Source organism: Phascolarctos cinereus, unplaced genomic scaffold (genome assembly GCF_003287225.1).
Source record: "Phascolarctos cinereus isolate Bilbo 61053 unplaced genomic scaffold, phaCin_HiC Scaffold_4;HRSCAF=312, whole genome shotgun sequence".
NCBI lineage: Eukaryota > Metazoa > Chordata > Mammalia > Diprotodontia > Phascolarctidae > Phascolarctos > Phascolarctos cinereus.
In genome coordinates this window covers 153459587-153486149 of record NW_027555847.1, presented here as the reverse complement: position 1 = coordinate 153486149, position 26563 = coordinate 153459587, and the positions used below count along the sequence as shown (strand labels likewise).

At 39.9% G+C, this 26563-nt stretch overlaps 1 protein-coding gene across 2 annotated transcripts in view; it reads left to right on the top strand.

Moving 5' to 3' along the window:
* Positions 1 to 26563, top strand: part of FRMD3 (FERM domain containing 3) — a 329102-nt gene that overhangs the window by 271004 nt on the left and 31535 nt on the right. For both annotated transcript variants that reach the window (XM_020966942.2, XM_020966943.2), the window contains 5 exons: positions 3154 to 3217; positions 4064 to 4152; positions 8368 to 8442; positions 9789 to 9857; positions 13370 to 13494. In XM_020966942.2, the coding sequence (XP_020822601.1) occupies positions 3154 to 3217; positions 4064 to 4152; positions 8368 to 8442; positions 9789 to 9857; positions 13370 to 13494 (422 nt within the window). The remainder of the gene's footprint in view (positions 1 to 3153; positions 3218 to 4063; positions 4153 to 8367; positions 8443 to 9788; positions 9858 to 13369; positions 13495 to 26563) is intronic.

Here is a 26563-nt window from a genome sequence, read left to right as displayed (position 1 = left end):
AAGAGCACTAGACTTGGGTTCAAACCCACACTGTGTCACTTGGTAGCCTGGATGGTCTTGTTCAAGTCATTTCTCTTCTCTGGACCTCAGTTTCCTCTTTTGTGAAGTGAGAATGTTGGATTAGGTGACCTATAAGTGCCTTTCAACTCTAATCTTATAATCCCCTGAGAATCAGTCCTTCCATGCTGGCTTGGTTTCTGTTCTAACCTGGGTTCAGTTCCAACCTGCAAATGTTATCTCTGCACACAGTGCAGCCTTCACCTTAGGGTTTATGTTCTCTTCTGGATTTTCCCCTCTGCTCCTTTGTAAAATCTTTCTTTTCCAGGTCCCTTCTTTCTGCCTAAGTTCCTCTCTGTGTTTGCTCCTCACTTTTCTGGCTGATTTACCTCTGACCAGTCAATGTGTTCTTCACTCACTGTCCATGTGGTGGCTTATTCCATTCACATCTTTCTTTTTCACTAAAAAAAAAAAATTCCTATTGTTTTCTTCCCTGGTACCCACTCAATTCAAATTCATAGCCTTATTCTCACCTTTCCCTTTCCCCGCTTCTCCCACCGCAGCTGGGCATAAGAAATTGTGTCCCAGAATTGTTTTCTATTTCCAAAATTAATGTTCTTAAGACCAGAACTGGGAAGATGCAAGATATGAAAATTGAGCTCCCTATGTTTTACAATTCATCAGAAGTGAGCCTTCATTGTGACATGTGGGACTTGATTGATCAATCAATAGATAAGTATTTATTAACCATTTCTGCATCAGACACTGTGCTGTAGGTGCTGGGGATACAAATACAATGACTGAAACATCTCAGAATCAATTGCTTCATGGCAGGGAGGGAAAGGGTTTATTTAAAATTTTTTTTTTTACCATTTTGAATACATACGTTTATAAAAATAATACTAAAAAGTGTCTGTCACTATATCTTCTTGCATGTTGCATCCTGGGCAGTTGCCCATTTTGTATCCCCTTAATTTTACCTTTGCTCAAATCCCTCATTTGCACTTAGATGCCATCTGTTTTAGCTAGCTCCTTGTCGATCTTTTGCAGCAGGCTTTATTTACTACATGAAGGAGACGGGATTTCCTTTTTAAACTGCTTGATCATCCTGTATTTTTCCTCCTTAGGGAAATCTATCTCATTCTTAACCAATTTTGACATATATAAACATATAATCAAAGCCTCCTCCCCTTCTTTGCTAAACAAGTTGCCAAGTATGGTGAGTTAACCAGATTTTTAGTGACTGGTTAGAACTCCTCTCAGCCTCAATGAAGGCTGATCTTGCCTGGATGAAGAATGGTGTTTTCCTGTTTACCAAAGAACTTCAGGGAAAAAGAGTTGTATTGACCCTACTCGGTCTTCTACAGAAAGATTTATTAAGCATTGCATGCCAATTGCATAGCAGATCGGGGCCAAGCCTCCTCAGCTTGGCATCGGATCCTGAATATAGGAGGAGACAAATGTTTATGCATTAAGAACAATAAATCAAATAAGTCCAGTGAATTAAAAAAAAAAGCCAATTAATGAGACATAAACCAGGATACAAAATTAAGTAATCTGATTTCTAATTGGAGGAAAGATTAGGAGCTTTCTAGTGGGGAGGGTTGCAAACAGGCAATTCCATGGAATAAGAAGAACAGGTGTCCTACTTCCCCAAAGTGTTAGTACTCAATCAAAGGAGCATGGAAACAAAAACTGATTGACCAGTGTTAGACCAGTTTTCAGATAAGACATATAGGTTGCTTGAGATGTGAGAAGACTCCTTGCATCCATCTTCAGATCTGACTGGGTTTCTGGTCAGCATAACCTAGATCCTTAGTTATGGGTCTCTAAGCAACAGGTAGAGGTGGTCCAGTTTCCTAGCCATGAAGGGCTAGGTTCAAACAGTACAGTAAAGTTTTCCCACAATTCCCATAACTTAATAGTTTTCTAACAAGACAGAAATTGGACTAGACCCATAATTGAATAGAAAGGGAACTGAGCTAGATCCAGATTTGAGACACAAGATGGCATCAGTGTGGTTCACTCAATTCCCACAATTCCCATATTACCTAAGTTCCATAACTGAATGAATTTGCTCTTCCTCTTGCTTCCGTTCAAAAAGATTAACTATATGGCTCCACAGCCTTTACAAGTTTATCTCCCAAATCCAAACTAACTTTACTTTTGTTAATTCTTGCAACCTTTTATCTACTCACAAATCCATGGCTCAGTCTAGAGTAGGCAATATTTGATTTCATAAGTGGAAACAATGGAAATTACTCATTTCTTCATAACCACTCTCCCACATCAGGTTAAACCAAGGCTAGCTTTTCAGGAAAGTTTGATTGGAATAACTGTTCAAAACAATGTGGAAATCATTGTTTTGATCTTATTTTGCCATTCATTATTGTGTTTCCAATTTGGTAAAAATGTAAACAATTTCTCCATACAAATGGAGGGCAGGAATGAATGGTTGGCCTTTTGTGTGTGTGTGTGTGTGTGTGTGTGTGTGTGTGTGTGTGTGTGTGTGTGTGTGTGTGTGCGCGAGAAAGAGAAACTGGACACCATATTATTTCATCTACTCCAACTTAAAATGACTTTTTTTTCCCCATTTCACCAAATAAAGCCACAAATAAATTTTGATATGATTGCTAATAGAGGCATAGTGAATAGAGGGCTAGCCTCAGAGCCAGGAAGACTTGGGATCATTTCCTGCCTCTGACACATGGCTGCGTGACCCCGGGCACTTAACCTCTCAGTGCCCTAGGCATCTCTAAGACTCTAAGTTATAGAAGAGCTGCTGATTTGCATCAATGGAGGGGTTCCCCACACTGATGAAATAACAGGTCTGAACCAAAACAGTCTTTTCTGGGGCAATGTATATAATATCCCTCAAAACCATTTGAAGGATGGTGGCTCACATATAATGAAAAATTGAGAAGCTAAGTAATTTTGAGCTGCCTTTGGAATTGTCTCTCAGAAAGAAAATTGCTGTGTAATTCTGTTTCCCGTTTTTCACCACTCATCAGGTCTTCACTGATAATAAGATGATATCTTGTTTCAGAGTGGTCTGTTTGGCATTTGCGAGGCAGCCAGATTCCTACAGGAAAGCCACTCACCCTTGTTAATGGCCATTTTTTTTTCTCCTTACCCAAAGAGATTTTCTTTCCCTAGGCCGGATGTCTGCAAATTGAAGTATGAAGGGAAGACATTCTATGTGATTGGCTCTCAGAAGGAGGTCAGATATTATTTTTCTTACCATCTGTTTTTTCCCCCTTTATCTGTGATTCACGGCAGAACCTAAAATGTAACTACAGCATTCCAAGGCAGTGGAGTCCATGATTTTAGAGTTTGTGACTGCTGCGAGGATGATAGGCTGAAAATAATTAGGAAGGAAAAGGCTAGATGTTGGCTTTGTACTTCTGTGGAACCAGGCAACGACTTTTTATCACCTGCCTATTATATTATACATGGGGTACTAACCTAGGCACGATGGTGGGGACAGGGCCTGGATTTAGGATTTCACTGGTATGGGGAGCTCCCAGGATAAGGAAATCCCCTCCACCCATGTATTTTGGCACCTTCTAGGTAATTTATTGTCTAAGAGAGATCCTGGAATACTTAGAGGTTACGTGACTTGCCCAGGGTCACACAGCCAAGTTTGGGTCAAAGGCAGTACTTGGAATATCAAATTCAGTTCAGTTTAGTAAGGAATTCTTAAGTGTCTACTATGTGCAAGGCATGTTTTAGTCACTGGGGGTACCAAAACCTAAACAAAATAATCCCTGACCTCAAGGAACTCTCATTCTACTGGCAGGGGATACAACATGTATGCACAGATAAACACAAAGTTATGGGGAGGGAGAATAAAAATGGGAAGATGAGGAAAGGCCTAGTAGAATTGGTGATGGGACTTCAGCATAGCTTTGAAAAGATGACAATTTTTTTTTCAAGAGCTCTCCAAAAAAAAAAAAAAGAGCAACTGGACTCAGTGTTGAGAGAGCTTCAGACTCCTAGTTTGTGTTTCTAGAGTGTTCAGAAATCCTCATCTTATGCTCTTTCTTGCTCTGTTCCCTTTCATTAGAAAAAAGCCATGTTGGCATTTCACACCTCAACACCGGCTGCTTGCAAACACCTCTGGAAGTGTGGGGTGGAGAATCAGGCCTTCTACAAGTAAGCAGTTTTTGTTCATTTGATGCTAGTGGTTAAAAAAGCATCCACAAAGCCTTTGTGTTTTCTGCGGTAGTTATTTCTTTTATCATAGTCAACTCGAGATCATCTGCAAGTGAGTTAAAAATTCTCCAGGTGTTTCATGAGGCTTCCTTCCTGATATAACTTAGACAGCAGTCCTTGGGCTAACGCCCATTGATGCCTTAGAACTGAGTTGATAAGTGTTGGGAGCCAGGGAAGGAGAGTATTGGCGTGTGTGTGTGTGTGTGTGTGTGTGTGTGTGTGTAACAGAACCTCAGAAAAAATTATTCAGGGGGATTATCCATCTTTTTGTTTTATTCACACATTTTCTCCTCCACTTTTATCACAGGTAATAAAATTTTTTTTTCTGAATTTTTTTTTTGTTGTTGTTTCTGTGGGGTTCCATTTGCATTGCTATCCACATTGAACAGCACAGAATTTACCATAGAATATCAAAACTGGAAGTGACCTCAGGGGTCTCCTAATCTTACTTGCTAATTTTGTAGTAGACAAAACTGATGCCCAATTACTCAATAAATAAGCGTTTGTTAAGCATTGACTATGTGCCAGGTACTGTGTTTAGAGTAGTGTAGGATCCTATGAAAGGCAAAAATCTCCCCTCTCCTCAAAGAACTTACATTCTAATGAGGAAGACAATATACATGCAGAGTAAATAGTCAATAAGTAGGTACATACAGAGTAAATGGAAGGTAAGCTTAGAGGCAAGGCAGCTAGGTGGTGCAGTGGATAGACCACCAGGCCTGGAGTCAGGAAGACCTGAGTTCAAATTCAATCTCAAACACATACTAGCCATGTGACCCTGGGCAATCCACTTAACCCTGTTGACCTCAGTTTCCTCATCTGTAAAATGAGCTGGAGAAGGAAATGGCAAACCGCTTGAGTATCTTTGCCAAGAAAACCCCAAATGGGGTTACAAAGAGTTGGATATGACTGAAATGACTGACAGAAAACAACAACATCATCAAAGCTTAGAGGCAAGACCATATAGAGTATGTGACTTGTCCAGGGTCACACAGTTAGTGGCAAAATGGGGAACTAGAGACCTTTATGCCACTACTGTAACTGTACTTGGCCTCTAGAATCACTGATCTCTGTTACTCTCTTAGTCTCAGTGTGGATAAATAACTCTACTAAATAACACTTAAAATTCCCAAGACATTATATGCATGCATGCATACATACATACATACATACATATATACATATATATGTTATCTCATTTAATCATCATACCCACCCTGTAAGGTAGGTACTCCCTTCTCTGTTTTACAGAGGAGGCAACTGAGTCTGAAAGAGGTTGAACAACTTGCCCAGGGGCCTACAGCTCTCAGTGTGTCTGAGGTGAGATTTGAACTCAGGTTTTCCTGACTCCAAGTCCAGCGCTCTATCCTCTACCACACCCAGCTGGCTCACAGATAGAGAGGATCTTTTGCTGCTTTAGGTATTATCACAATAATTATTTTTGCTTGTTGGAGAATGGCAAAGCATGGTCCTGGGCCCTATCATCACGAGTATAGGTTGTTTACCCATTTCAGCTCATATTACTTGGCATGGGAACTGTACAGACCAGCATTTGGTGACTAAGAATTCCCCGATGTGCTTTTGAGAAATGAATGTACTTTGGAGTGACTCTTGGAAAGGGGCCGCTTATTAGCTAGAAAACCCTGGCACCAGAGTTTGCTGCAAAGCAAAGGAGTGTAGGGGCAGTAAGCTTGCTTTTGTCTCTCAACCCCAGCCCTCAGGCATCCCAAGAGACAAGCTCTGTGGATCATTATCATGAGAAAGTTTTCATTTTAACCTTCACAACAAAAGCAAAACCCAGTGCGGCACAATGATTACAACCTAAGAGATAAGAGAATATATCTCCCTTCTCCGTAGGGGTGGGTGTGCTATGGGTGTGGAGCATAGCATGTTATGTTAGACTCAGTGAACCTTTTTTTCCCCCTTTTTATTCTTTGTTATCACGGATGGGATGGCTATGTGGCTGGGTGGGGAGGAGTGTCTTAGAAACTGAAGGTAAATTCAAAACAAAAGATGTCAATACAACATATTTTTTAAATGTGGATAATTTTTTTAAAAGAAAATTTCTGTTTATACTTTGCCTCCTTTTATGTTTCTCTCTCCAAAGAGCAGAATGTTTTTGATTGGATGCTGTGAGGGAGGAAAAGATGGAGCACTGGCCTGAGAGTCAAGAGACCTGGGTTCTTATCCTAAATTGTGTGGCCTTTCTAGCAAGTGACTTCCCCTTTTTGAGACTCAGTGTTCTCATCTATAAAAGAGGAGACTCAGACCGGAAGATCTCTAAGGGTCATTCCAGCATTAACATTTAGTGCGCAATGTCCTTGTATGGGTTATTCATAAGTTACATATTTATACATGTGTATAATATATACACATATGTGTGTATAACGTATTGTTATTTATTTTTCTCTAAGACTTAGAAAATGTCTCTAAAATAGTATGTTTAAGGAGATTGGGGTAGTGGGCATGGTGGCCTACTCTTATCCGTGGGAGGCTATAAGGCTGCTGGATTGCTTGGGCCTGGGATTTCTGACCTGATTTGGGCTAAGTGATTGGCTGTCTGTACTAAGTCCAGCATCAATACAGTGAACTCTTGGGAGTGGTCGGACCAGAACCATCTCTGAAAGCTCTAATGGGACCAATAGAGCAGTCAGAGATCTAATACAAAAGAATTTAGAGAGGGCAACATTCTGCCTAGAGATAAGAAAGGAGAAGGTGTCAGAGGTCAGCACCAATTTATGTTGTTCAGTTGTTTCAAGTCCGACTCTTCCATGATCCCATTTGAGGTTTTCTTGGCAAAGATATTGGAGTAGTTTGTTATTTCCTTCTCCAGCTAATTTTGCAGTTGAGGAAACTGAGGCATTGTTAAGCGACTTGCCCAGGAAGTAAGTGTCTGAGGCTGGATTTGAACTCAGGAAGATGAGTCTTCCTGACTGTAGGCCCAGCACTCTGTGCACTATGGCACCACCTAGCTGCCCTGTTATGTACTGTTATGTACATAACATAACAGCTGCCTTATTATATGTTATGTATTCATTCATTTAAAATCTGTACGTAGGATTGTAGCATACAAGATTTGGAGCTTAATCCAAGTCCTTCATTTTACATGGAGGCATAGAGGAAATAACACAGCTGGTATTTGAACCTGGGCTCTCTGACTACAAATCTAGCACTCTTTACCACTGTACTACACTCCCATCTGTGTAGACAAAGCCTTTAGAGTTCTGAACAGCAAGGGCATTTTAAACTGCACCATCAAAATTCAAATATCCTTCCAACTTTTAATTAAAAAAATCCTTCTAAGTGTTTAGCAGTCCAATGGTATAACTGAAAAAGTGATTGCCTCTTAGAAAGTTGGGGTTTCTGTGTCTTCATTGTGTTTTCTGTGGCTGTCACAGCAGAGGGAAGAGGTAGATGCTCAGTAAAGAGATAGTGTAAAGGCAGCTAGCCAGCACAGTGGATAGAGCTCAGGCTAGAGTCAGGAAGCCTCATATTCCTGAATTCAGATTTGGCCTCAGACACTTACTAGCTGTGTGATCCTGGGCAAGTCACTTAACCCTGTTTCCCTCAGTTTCCTCATCTGTAAAATGAGCTGGAGAAGGAAATGGCAAACCACTCCAGTATCTTTGCCAAGAAAACTCCACATGGAGTCATGAACAGTTGGATACACTTGAAACAACTGAACAACAAAAAATGGGAGGTGTCAAACCAGTCTATATTTGGGGGGGGTTGTGGTTGCTATTTGCCTCTTATTTACATTTCAGTTTTATCCCTGCTAAGTCGGCAGTTAGCTAGGTCTCCCTTTCTCCATGTATCCTAGTCATCTCCCAGGGAGAACTGTGGAGAAGGATACTGGGTCATGATGATTTAGCCATAGTTAAAACAGGAGCTGTAATCCCTTGGGACTGTGGTGAGAGGGATTTCCTAACTTTCCCATTAGGGCAATATTCAAAAAAGTTGACTATAGACTGCTGACATATTTGATTTCAAGGAATAAAGTGCCCCCTCAGAACCAAGTAGTGCTCTGGGCCACTCTCTCCATCAATTTGTGATATGACATGGAAAAGCATCTCTTTACCAATGGCACTGCCCAATCATCATCTTATATGGGATGTTGGCTTTCTAATGGAGCGCTGTTCTGATCTTTTCTTAAAGGTATGCAAAATCCAGTCAGATCAAGACGGTGTCAAGCAGCAAAATATTTTTTAAAGGCAGTAGATTTCGATATAGGTAGGTACTTGAAGAGGCTTGGACTTTCTCCTGCCACCTCCCTCCCCCCTTTTTGGAAGAAGTGGGATAAAAGAGATGTTAGCCATTTTAATATTTTGTGAAAGTGAGTGTATTGTGGCCTGTTTCTGTTTTTAGTATCTGGGGGTTACTAGTGCTTTTTACTCTCAAATGCCCACACCCTCCATTTCAATTTCAGTTACTAGCTGTGTGACCCCAGACAAGTGACTTAACTTTTTTGAGGATCAGTTTCCTTCCATTTCAATGTCTTTTTTTTGAACTTTACAGTAAGTTACTCTCTTGGGGACACAAATGGTTTGAAAAGCTTAAACCACAGAGTCACAGGGAAGAAGTAGAAACAGAAGAAAATTGCTTCCTATTGCAGTCCATAGTAGTTTTTTTTTTGGTGGGGTGGTGTTGGTGAGGAGTTGCCTCTAAGGAATTTCCAATGGGGCAGCTAGGTGGTGCAGTGGATAGAGCACCGGCCCTGGAGTCAGGAGGACCTGAATTCAGATCCGCTCTCAGACCAAACACTTGACACTTACTACTAGTTGTGTGACCCTGGGCAAGTCACTTAACCCCAATTGCCTAAAAAAAGAAAAACAAAAGAAAAAAGAATTTCCACACAAGTGAATGAGCCCATGATGGTAAAAGCAATAGGCGTTTTAAAATTTCAAGTGTATTTTACTCACACAAGGGGAATCTCTTAAATTTAGATACCCATAAGGACGTAATGGGAGGTAGTGAGGGAAGAAGGCAGGAGGCTATATAAGGTTATGGTGACTGTAAGGATAGCTGGATCTTAAGAAGGGACCAGATATCTAGGGTGGAGTGACCTTCAGGCCTATCAGGAGGAGGAGGAGGAAGAAAGCGATGAAAGATTCAGGCCAGAGGCACCTTGCCACCCTGGTCATGTCAAACTCTCAGTGACTCCTCCAGCTCTGCACTGAGCTGTCCCACACGATGGGTCTGCTCAAAGGTTCCAAAGTATGGAGAGTGTGTTCTGCAGGGAACCTTAGTGGCTCAGGTACAGCTGATTGTTTTCCCATCTGTGATGTCACAGGCAGGTGGGCTCCCAGGAAGGATCTAGGGAAGCTGGAAGCTTACTACAAGGAAGATCTTGACTATGGAGGGTTCTGTAAAAGGGGGCAGGGCAGGAGAGAGGGAGATTACCAGGCAGGAGGAGGGGTCCTAAACAGAGGCAAGCATACTGCCAGAAAGGCTAATCCCTCAAACCACATTTTTTTTTTCTTAAACTATGTCCCTGTCTTTTCCCCTGTCCTCAGGAAAGGTATTCTCCCCACCCCACCCCCTCATATTTAGTTTTATTCATTTTTTTCCCCTTACAGTGGCAGAGTTGCCAAAGAGGTAGTGGAAGCGAGTTCCAAAATCCAGAGAAACCCTCCTGAGGTGCACAGGTAAGTAGGGCTCTTCTCATAGACGTCCCATATGGCTCCTTTTCAAGGAGAATTGCTTTGATTGTTCACCCTGGACACTAGTAATTAGGAGTCATCTCCTGTGGGAAGCTCTCTCTGATACCCCCAAATGAGAATATTCTTTCTCTTTTCTTAGTGATCTTAATATAGGTGTTTTATTCTGCGTGTTCCTCCCCCAGCTCCAGAAATAAGCTCCTTGAAGACAGATATTATTTCTATTTTGCTTCTGTAGACAGATTGACCATGTTAAGGCAGGGAGAGGCAGAGTGACAAAATGAATAGAAAGCCAGGAAGACCTAGGTTCATGTCATACCTGTGACTTCCTGACTGTGGGGCCCTGGATTGCCTCCTCTCTTAGCCCTCTAGGGCCCAGTGCTTCTTAACGTGGGGATCACGACCCCCAGTTTAAGAAGTACTGAAGAGGTCAGAGTGGAGAAAGTTTATGCAGCTCTTCTTGGGCCAGTGGTATCAAACTCAAATAGAAATGGAGGCCAATAAACTATACATAAGAGCAGCTTAGTGGTGCAGTGGATAGAGTGCTGGGTTTGGAGTCAGGAAGACTCATCTCTCCGAGTTCAAACCCAGCCTCAGACACTTACTAGCTGTGTGACCCTGGGCAAGACACATAACTTTGTTTGTCTCAGTTTCCTCATCTGTAAAATGAGCTGGAGAAGGAAATGGCAAATCCCTCTGGTATCTTAGCCAAGAACGCCCCAAATAGGGTCACAGAAGAGTCCAAGAAGACTCAAACAACTGAACAACAGCCATACATAAGGAACCCTGCCGGCCACATACTGACTTGGAAAATCACAAATTAACATTATCTATATTTTTATTGTATTTTCTTTATTTTGTTAAATATTTACCAATTACATTTTAATCTAGTGGGAAGAGAGGGTCATGTTTGGTACCCCTTCTTTAGGTTACACTCTAGGAATCTGGCAATTATAAATTTGGGGGGCTTCCAAAATTTGATTAGAAGATGCAGTGGTAACTTGGATTAGAAGATTTTGGGAAGGGGGTGTAGACAAGTGTTAATGTGATCTCAGTGTAAGGAACCAGAAATTATAATACCATTTCATGCCACCCCGAGAAGAGACATGGGTCTATATATGTATGTTCCTTGTGGGCAGGGACTTTTATTTTTACCTTTGTGTTTGCAGTACTTAGCATTGTGTTTGACACATGGTAGGGGGCTTAATAATTACTTGGTGATTGATTGATATTATCTCATTAAATCTTTTTGATGTAATCATTTCTTGGGATATAAGAAGAAACCTAGAAGTCATTATTGGAATATAGTTATAATTTCTCCGAATACCCTTGCCGTTTTATACAGTACCAATGATTATGCCCCAGAAATATATAGATTACAAAGCAGCCATGATTCTCTTTTTTTTCTTAGATTGGCTGTGAGAATGAATAAGAATCAATTCATACATTAGCCTGCTCTAGGAAAACTTGTATAATCAGAGATCTTCCAAGATTCAGGACTGAAAATTTGTATTTCATTAGTTATATGGATAAAGAAGACAATGGGATGTTCTAAACCAGGCCTGCAGAACCTTTGGCCTGTAGAGGAAACCTCTACATTTTTCACAGGCCGCCTGAAATCCTTTGGCATGCTGCAAGTCGCCTGTGGGCCTGCAGGTTGTGCAGGCCTGCTCTAAATCAAAGTGGGTCTAAACAGCAGGGCTCCTCTTCAGATCAATCTCTAGAGATTCTTAGGGCAAAATGAGGATCTTATTTGATCCTCATCACATTGAAAGATAGGGGGGCAGCTAGGTTGCGCAGTGGATGGAGCACTGGCCCTGGAGTCAGGAGGACCTGAGTTCAAATTTGGCCTCAGACACATAACACTTACTAGCTGTGTAACCCTGGGCAAGTCACTTAACCCCGTTGCCTAGTCAAAACAAACAAACAAAAAAACCCCAAAACAAACAAAAAGAAAGGTAAATTGTCATAAGGTGAGTACTAGTGTCATTGAATACTAAAGAGTAGAAATGGTATGGAACTAGAGATAAGAGCTGCAGAGAAAAAACACACAAGAAATTGAAAAGGGAACTCAACCTAAATATTATAGTCCTCATTTTCCAGTGCTTAGGAATTTCTCTACTGAATTGGTGGCAGGGAGGAGAAACATGTCATCTGAAGCTGGTGACTTGACACTCCTTCCCTGCCTTTCTCCTTTGCTGATGGAAATTCCTGTCCTGAGATGTAAGTCATTTCAGCTGGCTCGATCAGCACACTTCTTCATCTCTAGTATGGCAGCCTGTGGTTGTCTCCTGTGATTTTGACACAAAACAGGGAAGGCAGGCATCTGCAAGGAGGAGTTTCCCTTGGAGAGGATTGCTGTCACTCACAGTGCAGCTGGCTGGCCAACCTGTGGCAGAGTGGGTAAGCAGTCATTACAGTTGCAAGCAGATGTTCTAGCGAAGGCATCTGCTTAGTTTTCCAGCCAGCTGACTGTCATCATGCTCACTAATTAATGGGTATGCCTTTCCAGAATGGAATACATAGTTTGGGTAAGTAGACTGGTCAGTTGAAGAAATGAATCAGAAGTAGGCCACATGAAACATTCAGCATGGTGAGGATATCTGCCCATACAGAGAAAGCATCCCTGCCATAGATTGTGGGTGTTGCCTGTTTATCTGGCCACCTTAGTTTGTTTCCTGAATCTCAATCGCTGCAGGCCTTGCCTAGCCTCAAATGTCCTGAATATCCATTAGCTAGATCAGATCTTTTTTTTTTTTCCTTCTCATCTCCATGTTGATGCAGCCTATGTGCCTACAGTTAACTACAAAACTAGGAAATGCAATTTGCTATGTTATATTGCATGAACTCTAGGTAATTAGTGGATTTTTTTAAAAAGAACTCTAAATATGAAAAATCCAATTTTTGTTCAGTTGTTTAGTTGTGTCTGACTCTTTGTGACCCCATGGACTATAGCATGCTAGGCCCTTCTGTCCTCCACTTTCAAAGTCATATTTATTGTTCCCATGACACTATCTATCCGTCTTGTCTTCTGCCATCCACTTTTTCTTTAGCCTTCAGTCTTTCCCACCATAGGGTCTTTTCCAATGAATCTCATCTTCTCATTATATTGCCAAAGTATTTAGGTCTTAGTATTTATTCTTCCAATCAATAGCTTGAATTAATTTCTTTAAATATTGGCTGATTTGACCTCCTTGCTGTCCGAGGGACTCTCAAAAGTCTTCTCTAGCACCACAGTTAAAAAATGTCAATTCTACAAGTGCTCATCTTTCCTTATAGTCCAAATCTCACAGCCATACATTGCTACTGGAAAAACCATGCCTTTGACTATATGGACTTTTGTCAGACCTTCATTAGACCAGTAATGCAGTACTGCTGGTTTAATCTATTTTGTGAGTGAGGCATATTACAGTTCTGAAGGGAGATACATAAAAGAGATCAGATAAGCATTTGAAATGATTCTTGGAAACCAATCCCTTCTGGGTTGTACTTGCTTTCAGAGCCAGCATTACCCAGAGCAAGAGTTCCCACTCCTTGAATAAGCAGCTCATAATCAACATGGAACCCTTGCAGCCACTTTTACCTTCTCCCAGTGAACAGGAAGAGGAGGTTCCTTTGGATGGTGGTAAGTCCTATCTCTGATAACATTCTGGTTGTGGGACCCTGGGCAAGTCCCTTAACTTAGGCAGCTCTCTAGGAGGATAAGTTGCGGCACATGCACCCATCTTCATTGATAGAGGGGGTTTTCAGATAGGAATCATAGATCTGAACAAATAAACCAACAACAAAAAAGTCAACTATTCCTTTCCATTCCATATGCCAGTATCAGAAGCTTGCAATAGACCTGTAATTTTGGCAGTTTTAGTAATCCATTTATCATCATTACGTTTCTGAAATGAGGTGAGAATGTTCAAGTTCCTCTACCTGCTCCTGAGAAGAGTTATTACTAAGGTAAATTTTTCAAAATTGGGTGACATAAAAATTACTGGTGTGATACAAAATCACAATATAAATTTATTATATAATATTAAATCTTGATGTTGCTAAGTTTATATGATATCAAATTATATCCTTCAGTATAGTGGCAATTTTAAAATTGTTTTATTTGATTATATACTTTTTTGAATAATTATACTCTTTTACCAGCTCCTTTGTTGGGCCCTGATTGACACTGGCTTCTCTACTGTCTATTACTTATTCTTTTAGTCATTCTCTTCAGTTAATCCTTTCTAAATTTTTACTCCTAACTTTTATCCCCTTTTCACAATTGCAGCTCTACTAATTTCAACTAGAAAAAAACAACCACCAATTCCTAACTATCCTTCTCTCTCCCACCAAATCAACAGATGCTTGCTAGAAAGAGAAAAAAAAAAGGACTATGAGTGTGTCCATGTTTCTACACTTTATTTTTACTTGTTAAGGTGACTTCATTCAGGGAAGGATCTTATCTCTGTATCATGCTTGGTGCACTAGGGGGCATGCTTTTAAAAAAATACTACTGAAGAAAAATTAATGCACATCCTCTGTGATTTAGGCTGAGATCTACTAGAAACAATTTTTATTTAATACATAGTGAAATCATTTCTGCTTTGGAGAGAGATGTCCAAAATGATATGGTTCCATATGTCTCTAACATGGCTCTATCACACAAAGATTTCAGGTAATATTTATATGAGTGTTGATCAAGGAAAAGATAACAATATGTTAAAGTACGGTTTGGGGTTAACATTCCAGAGTAGTCACCACTTATTTCCTGCATAGGCATTTCCCCGTAAGAGTTCCTTCTTGTGATTAATATCTTAACCTTGAATTTCAAAAGATAAAAGCCACTGTCCCCAGGTGGGTCGTGGTGCCAGCCCTTTCAGGTGGATGGTAAGGCAACAATCCCAGTAGAAAAGAGTTAAGTTTGGTTATGACTTTTGCTCTATTTCAAAGGAAGGTCTTAAGCTTTGTTCTTTTTGCTAACCAAAAATGGGAAAGGATTTTAGTCTGGAGAAATGACATTTCTTAATATTTCTTTAAACTGAAAAGAAGGTTTTAAAAATATGCCTCAGCAATATAAAGAAATTAGAAATGAGAAAACATAAAATAAACAATATATTTTACCCAGACATGAACTTAATATGCCATGTTATTTTTTGCCTCTGCGATGACTTTTGCCTCAGGTTTCAGAAAATTAACCATATTCTGTGTAACGATGAGGAATGTTTAATCAAGGTTATCAGCCTGGAGTCAGGAATAGTCATTGTCTGTTGATCAGACTTTTTTTTCCCCTCCTAACGAAACCGCCAGGAGATGGCAGTGCAGGGAGGGCATTGGTGCCTATAGTAGCCCTTGTGGCCTTAAATGGTAATTAATTGATCTAGACTTCTGAGAAAATGTGTGAGATGACTTTTTCCATAAGATAGGCCTAGGGGATTTATTTTCAGATTGGCCCTCTTGGACTGAAGGGGAAAAAAAAAATCAGGTTTTGGATACCACTAAGCAACAGGAAAGTTTTGATAACGCCTTAAAGTTGCTAGGATACAGGGATCAGAGTGAATTAGAAATGGGGTAAGCTTCAGCTGAGAATTTCTTACAACTTGAAGCCTGACTTTTGGAGCTCTGAAGGGAAGAAAAAAGTAGTGAGGAGGGACGTGGTTTTTTTAGAAATCATTTTCAAGAAGACACATTTTTTCAGGTATATGTAAAAAAAATGACTTGGTCTCCTACTCTAAATCATTGTTATTATTTGTTGTACTGTAAGAATGGTATGTTCTCTACTTAGCATTATAAGATTAGAATTATAATGGCAAAGGTAAGTAAAATATATCAAATGAGAATGGTCAATGAACATCAGTCCTGTCTCAGTATAAAGGTAATTATCATTTACTATGGCACACATACAGGCTGCCATAATTAAACAGGCAGAAGTCAAACTATTTCTTCTTCCTTGAGGCTTAGCAGACAGAAATAAACATGTGCTTGTTTTGAAAATATTTAATGTCATGCCACCAAGGTAACAAATGTAATTAAAATTTTTTATTTTTGCCTTTTAACACCATGGTTATTTGCCCATAACAGCTTCCTCCATTGAACCTCCCATTGTAACAAAGGAAAAAAAAATTAAACAGAGAAAACAAAGAAAAAGAAAAACAATTAAGCAAAACCAATGATCACTAACAGAGGCTGTTAGTATATGCCATGTTCTGCATTCATTATTCCCCACCTCTTGTTGCTGAGAGAATGGAGATATATTTCACCATTACTTCTCTCAGGGTGAAATTTTAATGAGAATTCAACTGCCTTTTAATGTTGTTTCATTGACATTATTGCTGTCATTGTGTTTATTGTCCTCTTGGTTTTGAGTTTATATAAGTCTTTTCATGTTTCTCTGAATTTCTCATTTATATTTTCTTATACTATTCCATTATATTCATATACCATATTGTTCAGTCTTTGCCTAACTGATGGGCACCATGTTGTTCTTGCTCCATGTGGTTATGTTTTTGAGGATTGTTTTGAGGCTATGTCTGGAATCATAAAATCCATTTGGTTTTGAAACAATTTCTGAAAAAGGGTGTACAGACACGTGAGGATGTTCTTATGCACGTACACATTTCCTCCCCCCTTGCCAGTCCTGCCTTGCCCATGACCCCTTTCCCCTCTTCCCTTGCATATAACAAGTAAGCTGGAGCACAGCTGCATTTTCCATTTTCAGGTCCTTAAAAATAATTCCAGTGCCTTTCATATATAAGCAGTTGCTTGCATTCCATCACCAGTCAAGCCTCTGACAGCCTGAAAGCTACATGGAGTTGCCTGGATTTTGAGTTGCTAGACGCCCATGCTCCACTGACTCTGCCTTCCTCTGTGGTTATTGTGCTTGAAGACTCAAAAGAAGAACAGGCCCTCTTCTCCCTCCCAATGTGGCATAGCCATAGTTCATCCCTGATTTTCCCTTGGTCCCTAGAACTCATGGGATCATAGGTTTTGAGCTGGAAAGGGCCTTAGAAGTCATTTCGTCTGACTCCCTCATTTTGCGGATGAAGAAACTGAAACTCAGAGAAATTAACTGCTAGAGAGATTGAGTGATTGATTCACCCAAGGCCACACAAGTGGCAAGTGGCAGAGCTGGGATTTAAACCCAGGTCTTTTGACTCCAGAAACCCAACATGTTCTCTATTACTCTCCACTGCCTTCCAGGGAATTTTGGTGGTATTCACTTGAGCTATATCAATCTCTTTGCAAGGTCGATTATGTTTTGTCTTCTTCCCCTTTTTCCCTCTTGGCTGTGCACACCACTTTGGATGAACATCGAGATGGAGGACCATCAGACCTTACCACCGGTCCCGCTGCTGAACCCTTCTCTAGATGTTATCTCCCCTAGATAGAATGTGAGCTTCATGAGACCAGGGGATGTCTTTTGTGTCTGTGTCTCCAGCACTTGGCACCTAGCCAGTACCTAATATATTTTTCATTCATTAAAATTTTCCCCATCTCCTTCATTATCAAATACATCCCCTCCCCCAAAGAGACATTTTTATATGAAAGAATAAGAGGAAAGGGAAAAACAAGCAGTTGAGCAGGACTAACCAATATATCAACCTAGTCTTATAATAGATGCAATATTCTGCACCTATAATTCCCAGCTTTGCAAGGAAGAAATAAGATCCATTTCCAAAATTTCTGCTTTGGGGCCAAGTGAAGTCATTATCATTATGCACCCAGTTTAATTCTTTTTTGTTCTTTCCATTTACATCATTCTTATCATTGTTTGATTCTGTTTACTTCATGCTAGGCCAGTGCATAAAAATCTTCTCATGTTTCTCTGAAATTTTGATGTTCATAATTTCTTGCAATGGCAAGTCATTTCTTGGCCATTTTATTCCAGCCATTTTCCCTTGCGGTTCTTTTGGGCTGTAGCCTGGATGCTCTGTCTAGAGATCTTGTGACTGCCAAGGAGTAGGAGGCATTTACAAATCTCCTGATTTTTCTACAACCTTGATGTATATGGCCATATCCTAGAATCTAAGACTACTTTTACTATATTTGTGATTACTGTAGTTTTGTACATCCTTTTAGAGTGAGAACTCCTTGACAGAAGGGATTGTCTTCATATTTGCATCCTTGCACATAGCATACGTCCTGTTACACCATGGGTGCTTAATAAAGAAACCCAACATGTTCTCCACTACTCTGCACTGCCTTCCAGGGAATTTTTGTGGTATTCACTTGAGCTATATCAATCTCTTTGCAAAGTCTATTATGTTTTGCCTTCTTCCCCTCTTTCCCTCTTGGCTGTCCACACCACTTTGGTTGAACAAGGAGTCAGCAACTATAATCCTTCTATTGAGATGCTAACTGATTCTACCATTTCAGTGTTGTTATCTCTTGAATCTCTCCAATGATGGTATCTGTGGCTTCCCCTACACTTTGAGTCATTCCCTTACTGCCAGGGACACACAGTGGATGGTGATAGCGTGGGCAGGAGTCCTTGGGAGTCCTTGATTTGACATAGGGCATCCCTTTCCTCATTTTATTTTTAAGTATAGTGCAAGATTAGTGAACTACAAACTCAGAATTTATCATCACACCTAATGAATTACTGACAAGAGAAGCATGATTTACATTAGCTACTTTCCTCCGTTACCGTTCTGGGCATAGAGGACTCTGTGCACTCCTTGGGCAAAGAGATAAAGACTATGTTTTATCATGCCCCAGAACACTCTGAGAATCTTCTATTAACGTTATAATTTCTTGTAAGCTGTGGTCTCCTTTGTGCTTTCATTCTGGGTAATCTCAGGAGCTCTGGGTCATGGTACTTGGTGACACCCAGTTTGTATAAGAGTGCTTTATACCATTCAAAAGAAAGAAGGGCCTTGGAGATTTTACAAGTAGTAACTATTATGTAGGGAATATAAGCGTTCCATTCTGCTGCGACTAAGGCACATTTTATTTATTTTTTTTTAAATTGGCATTTACCTTGCATATTGCCTCTGTGTAGCATTTTATTGCTGAAGATTGCTAATTCAGCATAACCAGATCAGTTTACTAAATGCACTGTGCTTCAGTGTGTGTGTGTGGAAATGACTCTTACCACTGGGAGAAGGTGAGGGAGAAGAAAATCATTTTTTATAGTACGTACTATGTACTGGGTTCTGTGCTAAGTGCCTTTTTTTTTTTTTAACAAATATTACCTCTTTGATCCTTACAGCAATCCTGCTAGGTAGATGTTATTATTATCCCCATTTTATAGTGGAGGAAACTGAGGTTAAGTGACTTATCCGGGGTCCAAGTAACTGTCTAAGGCTGGATTTGAACTCAGGTTTTCCTAATTCCAGGCCCAGGCTTCTATTTATGATACCACTAGCTGCTTCTCTTAACTGTTTTAACTGTGGAATACCAGGGATAATTTGAAGGATGATGATTTGGAATCTTCTGTAATAATAAAGATCTTGAACTAGCTCAAATAAAAAGGGTGAAGGCATCATGGTGAAGTAGAAAGAGAGTTGGACTTTGAGATAGTGTCACAGTTTGGTTGTGAGACTGAAATGTGATAACATATATAAAGTCCTTTCCAGACCATAAGTACTGTATGACTTTTAACAGTCGTCAGCGTCATTATTTGATAAATTCTGGTCATCTCCAAGAGTTCATTGGGAATTACTTCTGCCTATATTAGGGCAAAAGTTATCTGTCTCTGACAACAGTGGCATGCATCCAGAGGGCATTCGAATGATTATTAATTGAAATAAAAACATTATCTTCAACCTTAGGGCAAATGGTTTAGATGAAATGGTGTCCTTGTCCCCAACCAAAGCTGAGACCCTAGTCAGAGACCACAGTCAGGAGAGCTGAGGGGAACTCTGTCACTTTGGAGAATTAGCAGTTCTGATTTTTCTAGTTGAATTCATTAAGTGAGAAATAGTTCACTTTCAGGGCATAGCCCTAATTTCTTAGTTCCTCATAAACTGGTATAGAGGAGCTTTATCTTATTAGTGAGATATGCTTAATCATAGGGAATGTCTAAAATTCCACCTTCTGGGTGTCAGTAATGAATTATCTTAACAGAGGTTCTTGGACACAAGGGCTTTGCTGGGGTGAAGAAATATGTCATTCAAATGTCATATGAAGTCATTCATATGTCCAGTCCTTAAGGCACAGGAGCTGAGCCAGAAGGGATTGTAAGTGTAACCAGCTGTGACAGACATTGTTTTGTCTGTGAGAGGAAGAGATTCTTTTGCTTGGCTTTTAGAAAAGGGAATACACCCACATTCTTGCAAAGAAACCATGGGCTAGAGAAAAAGTAAAAATATGAATAAACTACCATCCTTTGGAAGCAACAGCCATAAATCTTCTGAGTTTCCAGTATATTATGCAGTCAATATGGGGCGCTACCCTCTACCATTTTCATTTCAGTTGGTTATAGTATAGCTTCATCAACTTATGGTAACTATAGCTGGTTGTATTAGTGCAAGAGCTCACAGAATTTCGAAGGCTGTACCCTTTTCTACCTGTGGTTCTGACACAATTTATTGTCACAAAGAAGCAGATTTTGGCTCAGTATAAGGAAGAACTCCCTGACAATTGTTGTTCAGTCATTTCTGATTCTTTGTGATCCTATTTGGATCCCATTCTTGGCAAAGATAGTGTGAGCAGATTACAGTTTCCTTCTCCAGCTCATTTTACAGATGAAGTAACTGAGGCCATTAGGGTTAAGTGACTTGCCCTGGGTCACACAGCTAGTAAGTGTCTGAGGTTGGATTTGAACTCAGGTCTTCCTGCCTCCAGGCCTGGCACTCAATTCACAGTACCAGCTAGGTGCCCTAATAATTGCCCTGACAGTTAGAGCAGCACAAGGACGAAGTGTATCTCCTTCGCTGCCAGAGGCCTTCAGACAGCGACTAGATGGACATTTGTTGGAGACGCTACAGAAGTACTCCCTTTGTGGGTATATATTAGACTACCATGGCCTCTGAAGTCCCTTCTAATGCTAAGATTCTCTGAAACTCTCTCTGTGTATGTTGTGGGCCAGGAGAGAACAAGATGGGAAATAATAGGAAAAAAATGAGTAGGGAATGTGGTATAGTGGGGGAAAAGCACTAACTCTAGAGTTAGAGGACCTGGGTTCAAATCCTGCTTCTGACACTTGTTACCTGTGTGACCTTGGGCAAGTCACATAACGTTTTTGAGAAAGTAATTTAGCCTCACTGGGCTTTTTCTTGTGTCAGATTCCAAATCTAGGTCTATGATCCTGTAAAGAAAATTGTAGTGTAGCAATAGGAACCACATCTTTTTGTCCAAGGATAAACTATAAGCAGAGGAAGGAATCTCTGGAGAGATATTTGACCAGTTGGCTCCAGAATATCCCTGAGTCAAGTCCACTACTGGGAAGATTGAATATATCTCAATTGTACAAGTAAGCCATTGACCTTTTTTTATTCTGTGTGTAGATAGTATGGTCATTAGATATGCGTTTTTAAAAAAAATCTGCTTTAACCCTATTCATATTCACAATCCAGATGTGTAAAACATGTGTTGATAGTATCTGCTTAAATAATGTGGTTGACTTAGCTGTTTTAAATATATTTGGTTTTTCACTTTTGTAACCCATGATGAGTCATGACAACCAGAACCTTGGCATTCATTGATGTGATTCGAGGGATGTCTCTTTGTATCACCCTTATCCAAATATCTTAACAGTAACCTCGTAATTACTCATAGGGATCTTGGACTTTATGTAATTTTATTTTCTGCAACCTTTGGCTTCCCTTTGGCAATCATTTCTTCTTATTTTTCTGGATTTTTTGAGAATCACTAAAGTAAAGTCACTGAAACCGTATTCGTGTAGACTTGCCCTATGCAATTTATGTAGTTGGTCAAAACTTGTGATTCTTAGTGGAACAGAGATTAGGGAGCTGGGCTTGAATACAGGAAGACCTGAGTTCAGATGAGGCTTTATACTGTGACTCTGGGCAAGTCACTTAATTTCTGTTTGCCTCAGTTTCCTTCTCTGTAAATGGGGATAATAATAGCATCTACCTACTAGGGTAGTTGTGAGGATCAAATGAGATAATAATTATGAAGTGCTTAGCACAGTGCCTGGCACATAATAGATGCTATATAAATGTGGGCTCTTATTGTTATGCTAAATTTTCACTTAGATAAGCTCTTGGCTCCATCTCCTACCATCTTGTAAAGCAAAAAAAAAAAGGTGCCAACATGTACCATTTTTATCCAGACAGGTTTAAGGATAAAGCAGAGTATACAAGTCCAGAGTAGCACAGTTTGCAGAAAACAGTAGAGTTGTTGTTGTTGTTGGGGGTTTTTTTTGCCCTTTTTTATGAATTTTATAAAACCAGTCAAGTATTAAAAATTAATGGCAGTCAGTATAAAATAGAATATAAAATGAAAGTTTCCACCTTATAAAGGGCCTTTGCTTCCTTCATTTTATTTCCCTTATTGGAACAAAGTCCCACCAGGCATCTTTCTTTTAACCTGAAGCTTCCTTGAACGTAGCAATAGGCATGCAATACAGCAACAGTGGCACTTCCTATGACTTAGTCCTCCGTTCCACCCTCACTACCCATAGGAATAGTCACATGCTCTATCTCTCTGTCATTTCTGTGTTCTGCTTCTGTGATGGAAAATTCTGACATTCTCCTATTTGATCATAATCTCCATCTTTTCTTGTGCCTAATCCTTTCTCGCTGTGACCTCCACCTTCAGTACTTTCTCAGGCCATCACTCCTTTTCTGACTTCACTTTCCTTCCTTCCCAAGCTTAACCATGTGGGTTGACTCCACTTTACCATCTTCTCTTGAAGCTCTGGCCCTCTTGTCCCATCCTTGTTCGTGCCCTTCCAAACCCCAATTCTAGATTACTTCCATCCTCTATCTTCTCTGTTGCCTTCCATGTATAGAGTGGGATCCAACCCGTGGACTCCACTGCAAATTTATGTTTTTATTTAACCTCGACTAGACTCTCAGTCCTCCCTGATTGAGTCTCTATCTCACTTCTTATAGGGATTTTTCTGTCCTTTCTTGTCTCTGCTCAAACCTCTCACACTTCCCTCTCTTTCAACCCTCTTAGCTGAAGATCTTCATACATTATTGAGAAAATAGAGGTCATGGGCTTTCAGCTTCCTCTTCATTTCTTCCTTCTCTACATCTCAAAACATTTGCTCATCTCTCCCCTTTCCCCAGTCTTGCCCATACCCATGCTCTTTCCTCCCTTACTCCACCCTCTGATAATGAAGTGGCTCTTTTTGCCACTATAGGTCCTTAATGCCTCGTCTGTCTTCTTCAGTAGATTGCTGCCTCAGTCATCCCCTCTTTCCAACCTTCATCCTCTCTCTATCTCCTGGTTCCTTTCCTGCCACCAACAAACATGTCCAAGTCTCTCCCATCCTTACAAACCTTCGCTTGTCTCTGCCATCCTCTCAAGGTTCTGTCGTCTCTCTCTCCTCCCTTCTTCAGCCATAATGTTTGAAAAAAGCAATATACACTCACTAATGCCACTTCTTTTGTCTCATCTTTTGCAATCTAGCTTCTGACTTCATTGCTGAACTGAACAGCTATTTCCAAAATGCCAAATGATCTCTTTGTTGCCAAATCTTATGGTCTCTTTTTAAATTCTTTTCGACCTCTCTATACCATTTGACTCTGTGTCCTTATTAGATTCTCTTGCCTTTTGCGATACTACTCTCTTCTTATGCTTCTCCTGTCTCTCTGACTGTTTCTCAGTCTTTTATAGAACCTTCATCTACCTTCTAACTGTCCATAGACCTTAATACTCTGGCCTAGGTACTCTTCCTCTATACTTTCTCATTTGGTGCACATTAGCTCCCTTGGGCTTAATTAGCATCTCATGCAGATGCTACAATATTTATCCAATAACAATAATGATGATGATGATGGCAATAATAATAACTAGCTTTATATATCATCTACTATATGCCAGGCACTATGCTAACCTTTTAACAAATATTATCTCATTTGATCCTCACGACAACCCTGGGAGGTAGGTGCTATTAAGATGCCTACTTTTACTGTTGAGAAAATGGATCTTTCTGAGTCACTCCATTATCAATAGGGAACCATCTCCAGTCATCCTAATCTATATTTTGCCACTGGACCCAGATGGCTCCAGAGGAGAAAGTGAGACTGGTGACCTTGCACAGCTCTCCCTGATTTAAATCCAATTCTCTTGCAAGTCATGGTATCTCTTTCCTGCTGTTATGGTCCTCTTAAAGAACAAAGGACAGACAATAACAACCATTATCAATAAATGCTATTGGACTTATCAAACTGGACGTTGCACAAATATCTCAGAGTCAAAAACAAAACTCACTATCTTTGCTGCCAGACTCTTGAGACTTACCTGACTGTCACAGATTGTACGCTCCTTGAGGGCAAAGTTAGAATACTGTGTACTCTGTATACTTTATCCTATTTTTGTATCCTCAGTCTTTGGCATATTGGGAACTATGTGGTGCAATGGATAGAGCACTGGCCCTGGAGTAAGGAGGACCTGAGGTCAAATGCATGATAACAAAGTAGGCACTGAATAAATGTTTTTTTCATTGATTGGTTGACACCTACCACCATCCCTCCCTCTACAATCACGTATCATGGATATTTTGTTTGACAAAGGGATTGGCTTTTACGGATATGTCTGAATGTATATGGACTCAAATAGAGGATCATTCTGTAAGTATTTGATATGATTCTAAATGAAGGGTACTTATTATCTTGTGGGGTAACATTTTAAAAATTGTGTATCTTTTATTTTTTTAACCTCACCATTTTAAAAAATCTCTTCCTTCTGACCCAAATCACTAAGCCAACCCTTGTAATAAAAATTTTTTTAAAAAAGAAAAAGGAAAAAAAAACCCTGATATCAGCTGAATGTGAAAGTATATGTAATATTTCATTGCTGTAGTCCTCTACCTATATGCCATTTCTTTATACAAAGGAAAGTTTACAATAATTTGTCTCTGGAGCCAGGGTCTTCATCAAAAGGGTGAGCTCAAGATATGGAACAGCTATTTGGTGGGTCTTAGGTCACCTCTGGAGACTTGCAAATTGGGGGTACCTGGTCTGTTCACTATCACAGAGTAGAAACTTTAAGTGAATGACTGATTGGCCAGAAGGGCTAATTCTTACTCCCATTGGTTCAGACAGCTGCTCACCTTCCCTCATTATTACTGTATACAAAGCTGGTGGAAAATAGGAGGAAAGGATTAGGAGTTCCATCTGCTTTTGCTTTTCAATTTAGTTTCTCTTTGCTAAAGGAAAAATGTCTCATCTACTACACCCTCAGGCAGCAAAATAATAAAACAGAATTGATGAGAAAACAAATGCACCCTGTAGAGAGAGACAAAAGGAAGAGATTTGTAGTTGAGCATGCAAGCATGCAGAACAAAGGAGGCTGTTTTAATTGGTACCGGCAAGAACAGCTTGTCACATTTTTTTTCTAGAGTAAGCTTTTGTGTGATATCACACAATGCTCCATCCTGCAGAATAGCTATATTTTTCTAAGTATTGGCATGTAAGAGAATATTTGGCTCAGCTGGCCAGTGTAGAGACGGGTAGCCACCTAATTTAAAATTAAAATTTAAAATTTCCAGAGAGTCTGTTCCTGCTAAATGGGAGAAAACTGTACCTGTTCCTAGCTGACATTTTAAAGTTCTTTGGGTTGACAGCAGGTATTGTGTCATTTTTTATCCTTCTATTCCCAGCACCTAGCACAGTAACCTACCCAGGATGGGTACCTGATGTTTATTGAATGGAATGAATTTTTTCAGTTAACAAATATTAATTTTCTTTCTCTTCCACCTCTTCCATCCCCTAAAAAAAAAAAAAGAAAAACAAAACCCTTGTAACAAATAGGCATATTTAAGCAAGATAAATCTCCCCCCCCCCAACCCCTACCTTGGCCTGGGCCAAAATATGTGTCTCATTGTGCATATTTAGTCCATTACCTCTCTGACCTGAGGTGGGTGGCATTCTTCATTGTTAGACCTCCAGAATTGTGGTTTATCATTGCTTCTTCTTATGTCTTTAAGTGAATTCTTTTCAGAAAGTTAGAAAGTCAAGAGTTTTAATTCTTTTTAATTAATGATTTAGTATTTAAACTCTAAGCAAGTAAGCTACCTACCTTCTGTAAATTTTCATCATCATCATCATCATCATCATCATCATCATAACTGGCATTTATATAGTGCTTCAAAGTTTGCAAGGTGTTCTACATGCATGAGCTCAGTCATCACAGTAGTTTTGTGAGGTGGGTAATAGAGACAGATATTATTGGTTCCATTTTACATGTGAGGAAACTGAGGTTCAGGCAAATGAAGCAGCTTGCCACAGGTTACAGAGCCAGTGAATGACAGAGGTGAGATTTGAACTTGGGTTTTCCTGACTCCAAAACCTGCCCTCCAAAAGAATGCAACTGGCAAAACCAAAACGAAACAAAACAAAAAAAACCCCAACAAAACCCTAGCATAAAAACCCCAGACAAACAAACTAGGAATACCTCATGGTGTTCTCTCTACAGTCTCTAGTAAGTTCTAAGTCTTTTGAAAAATTGGTGAACTCTCTCTCTATTTATAATGTATTAGGCTATTCCATGAAACAAGGATTTGTCTTAATGAGTTTTGAATACTTCCCAGTGCTGACACAGTACTGTCCATGTAGGAGGTACATAAAATGAAT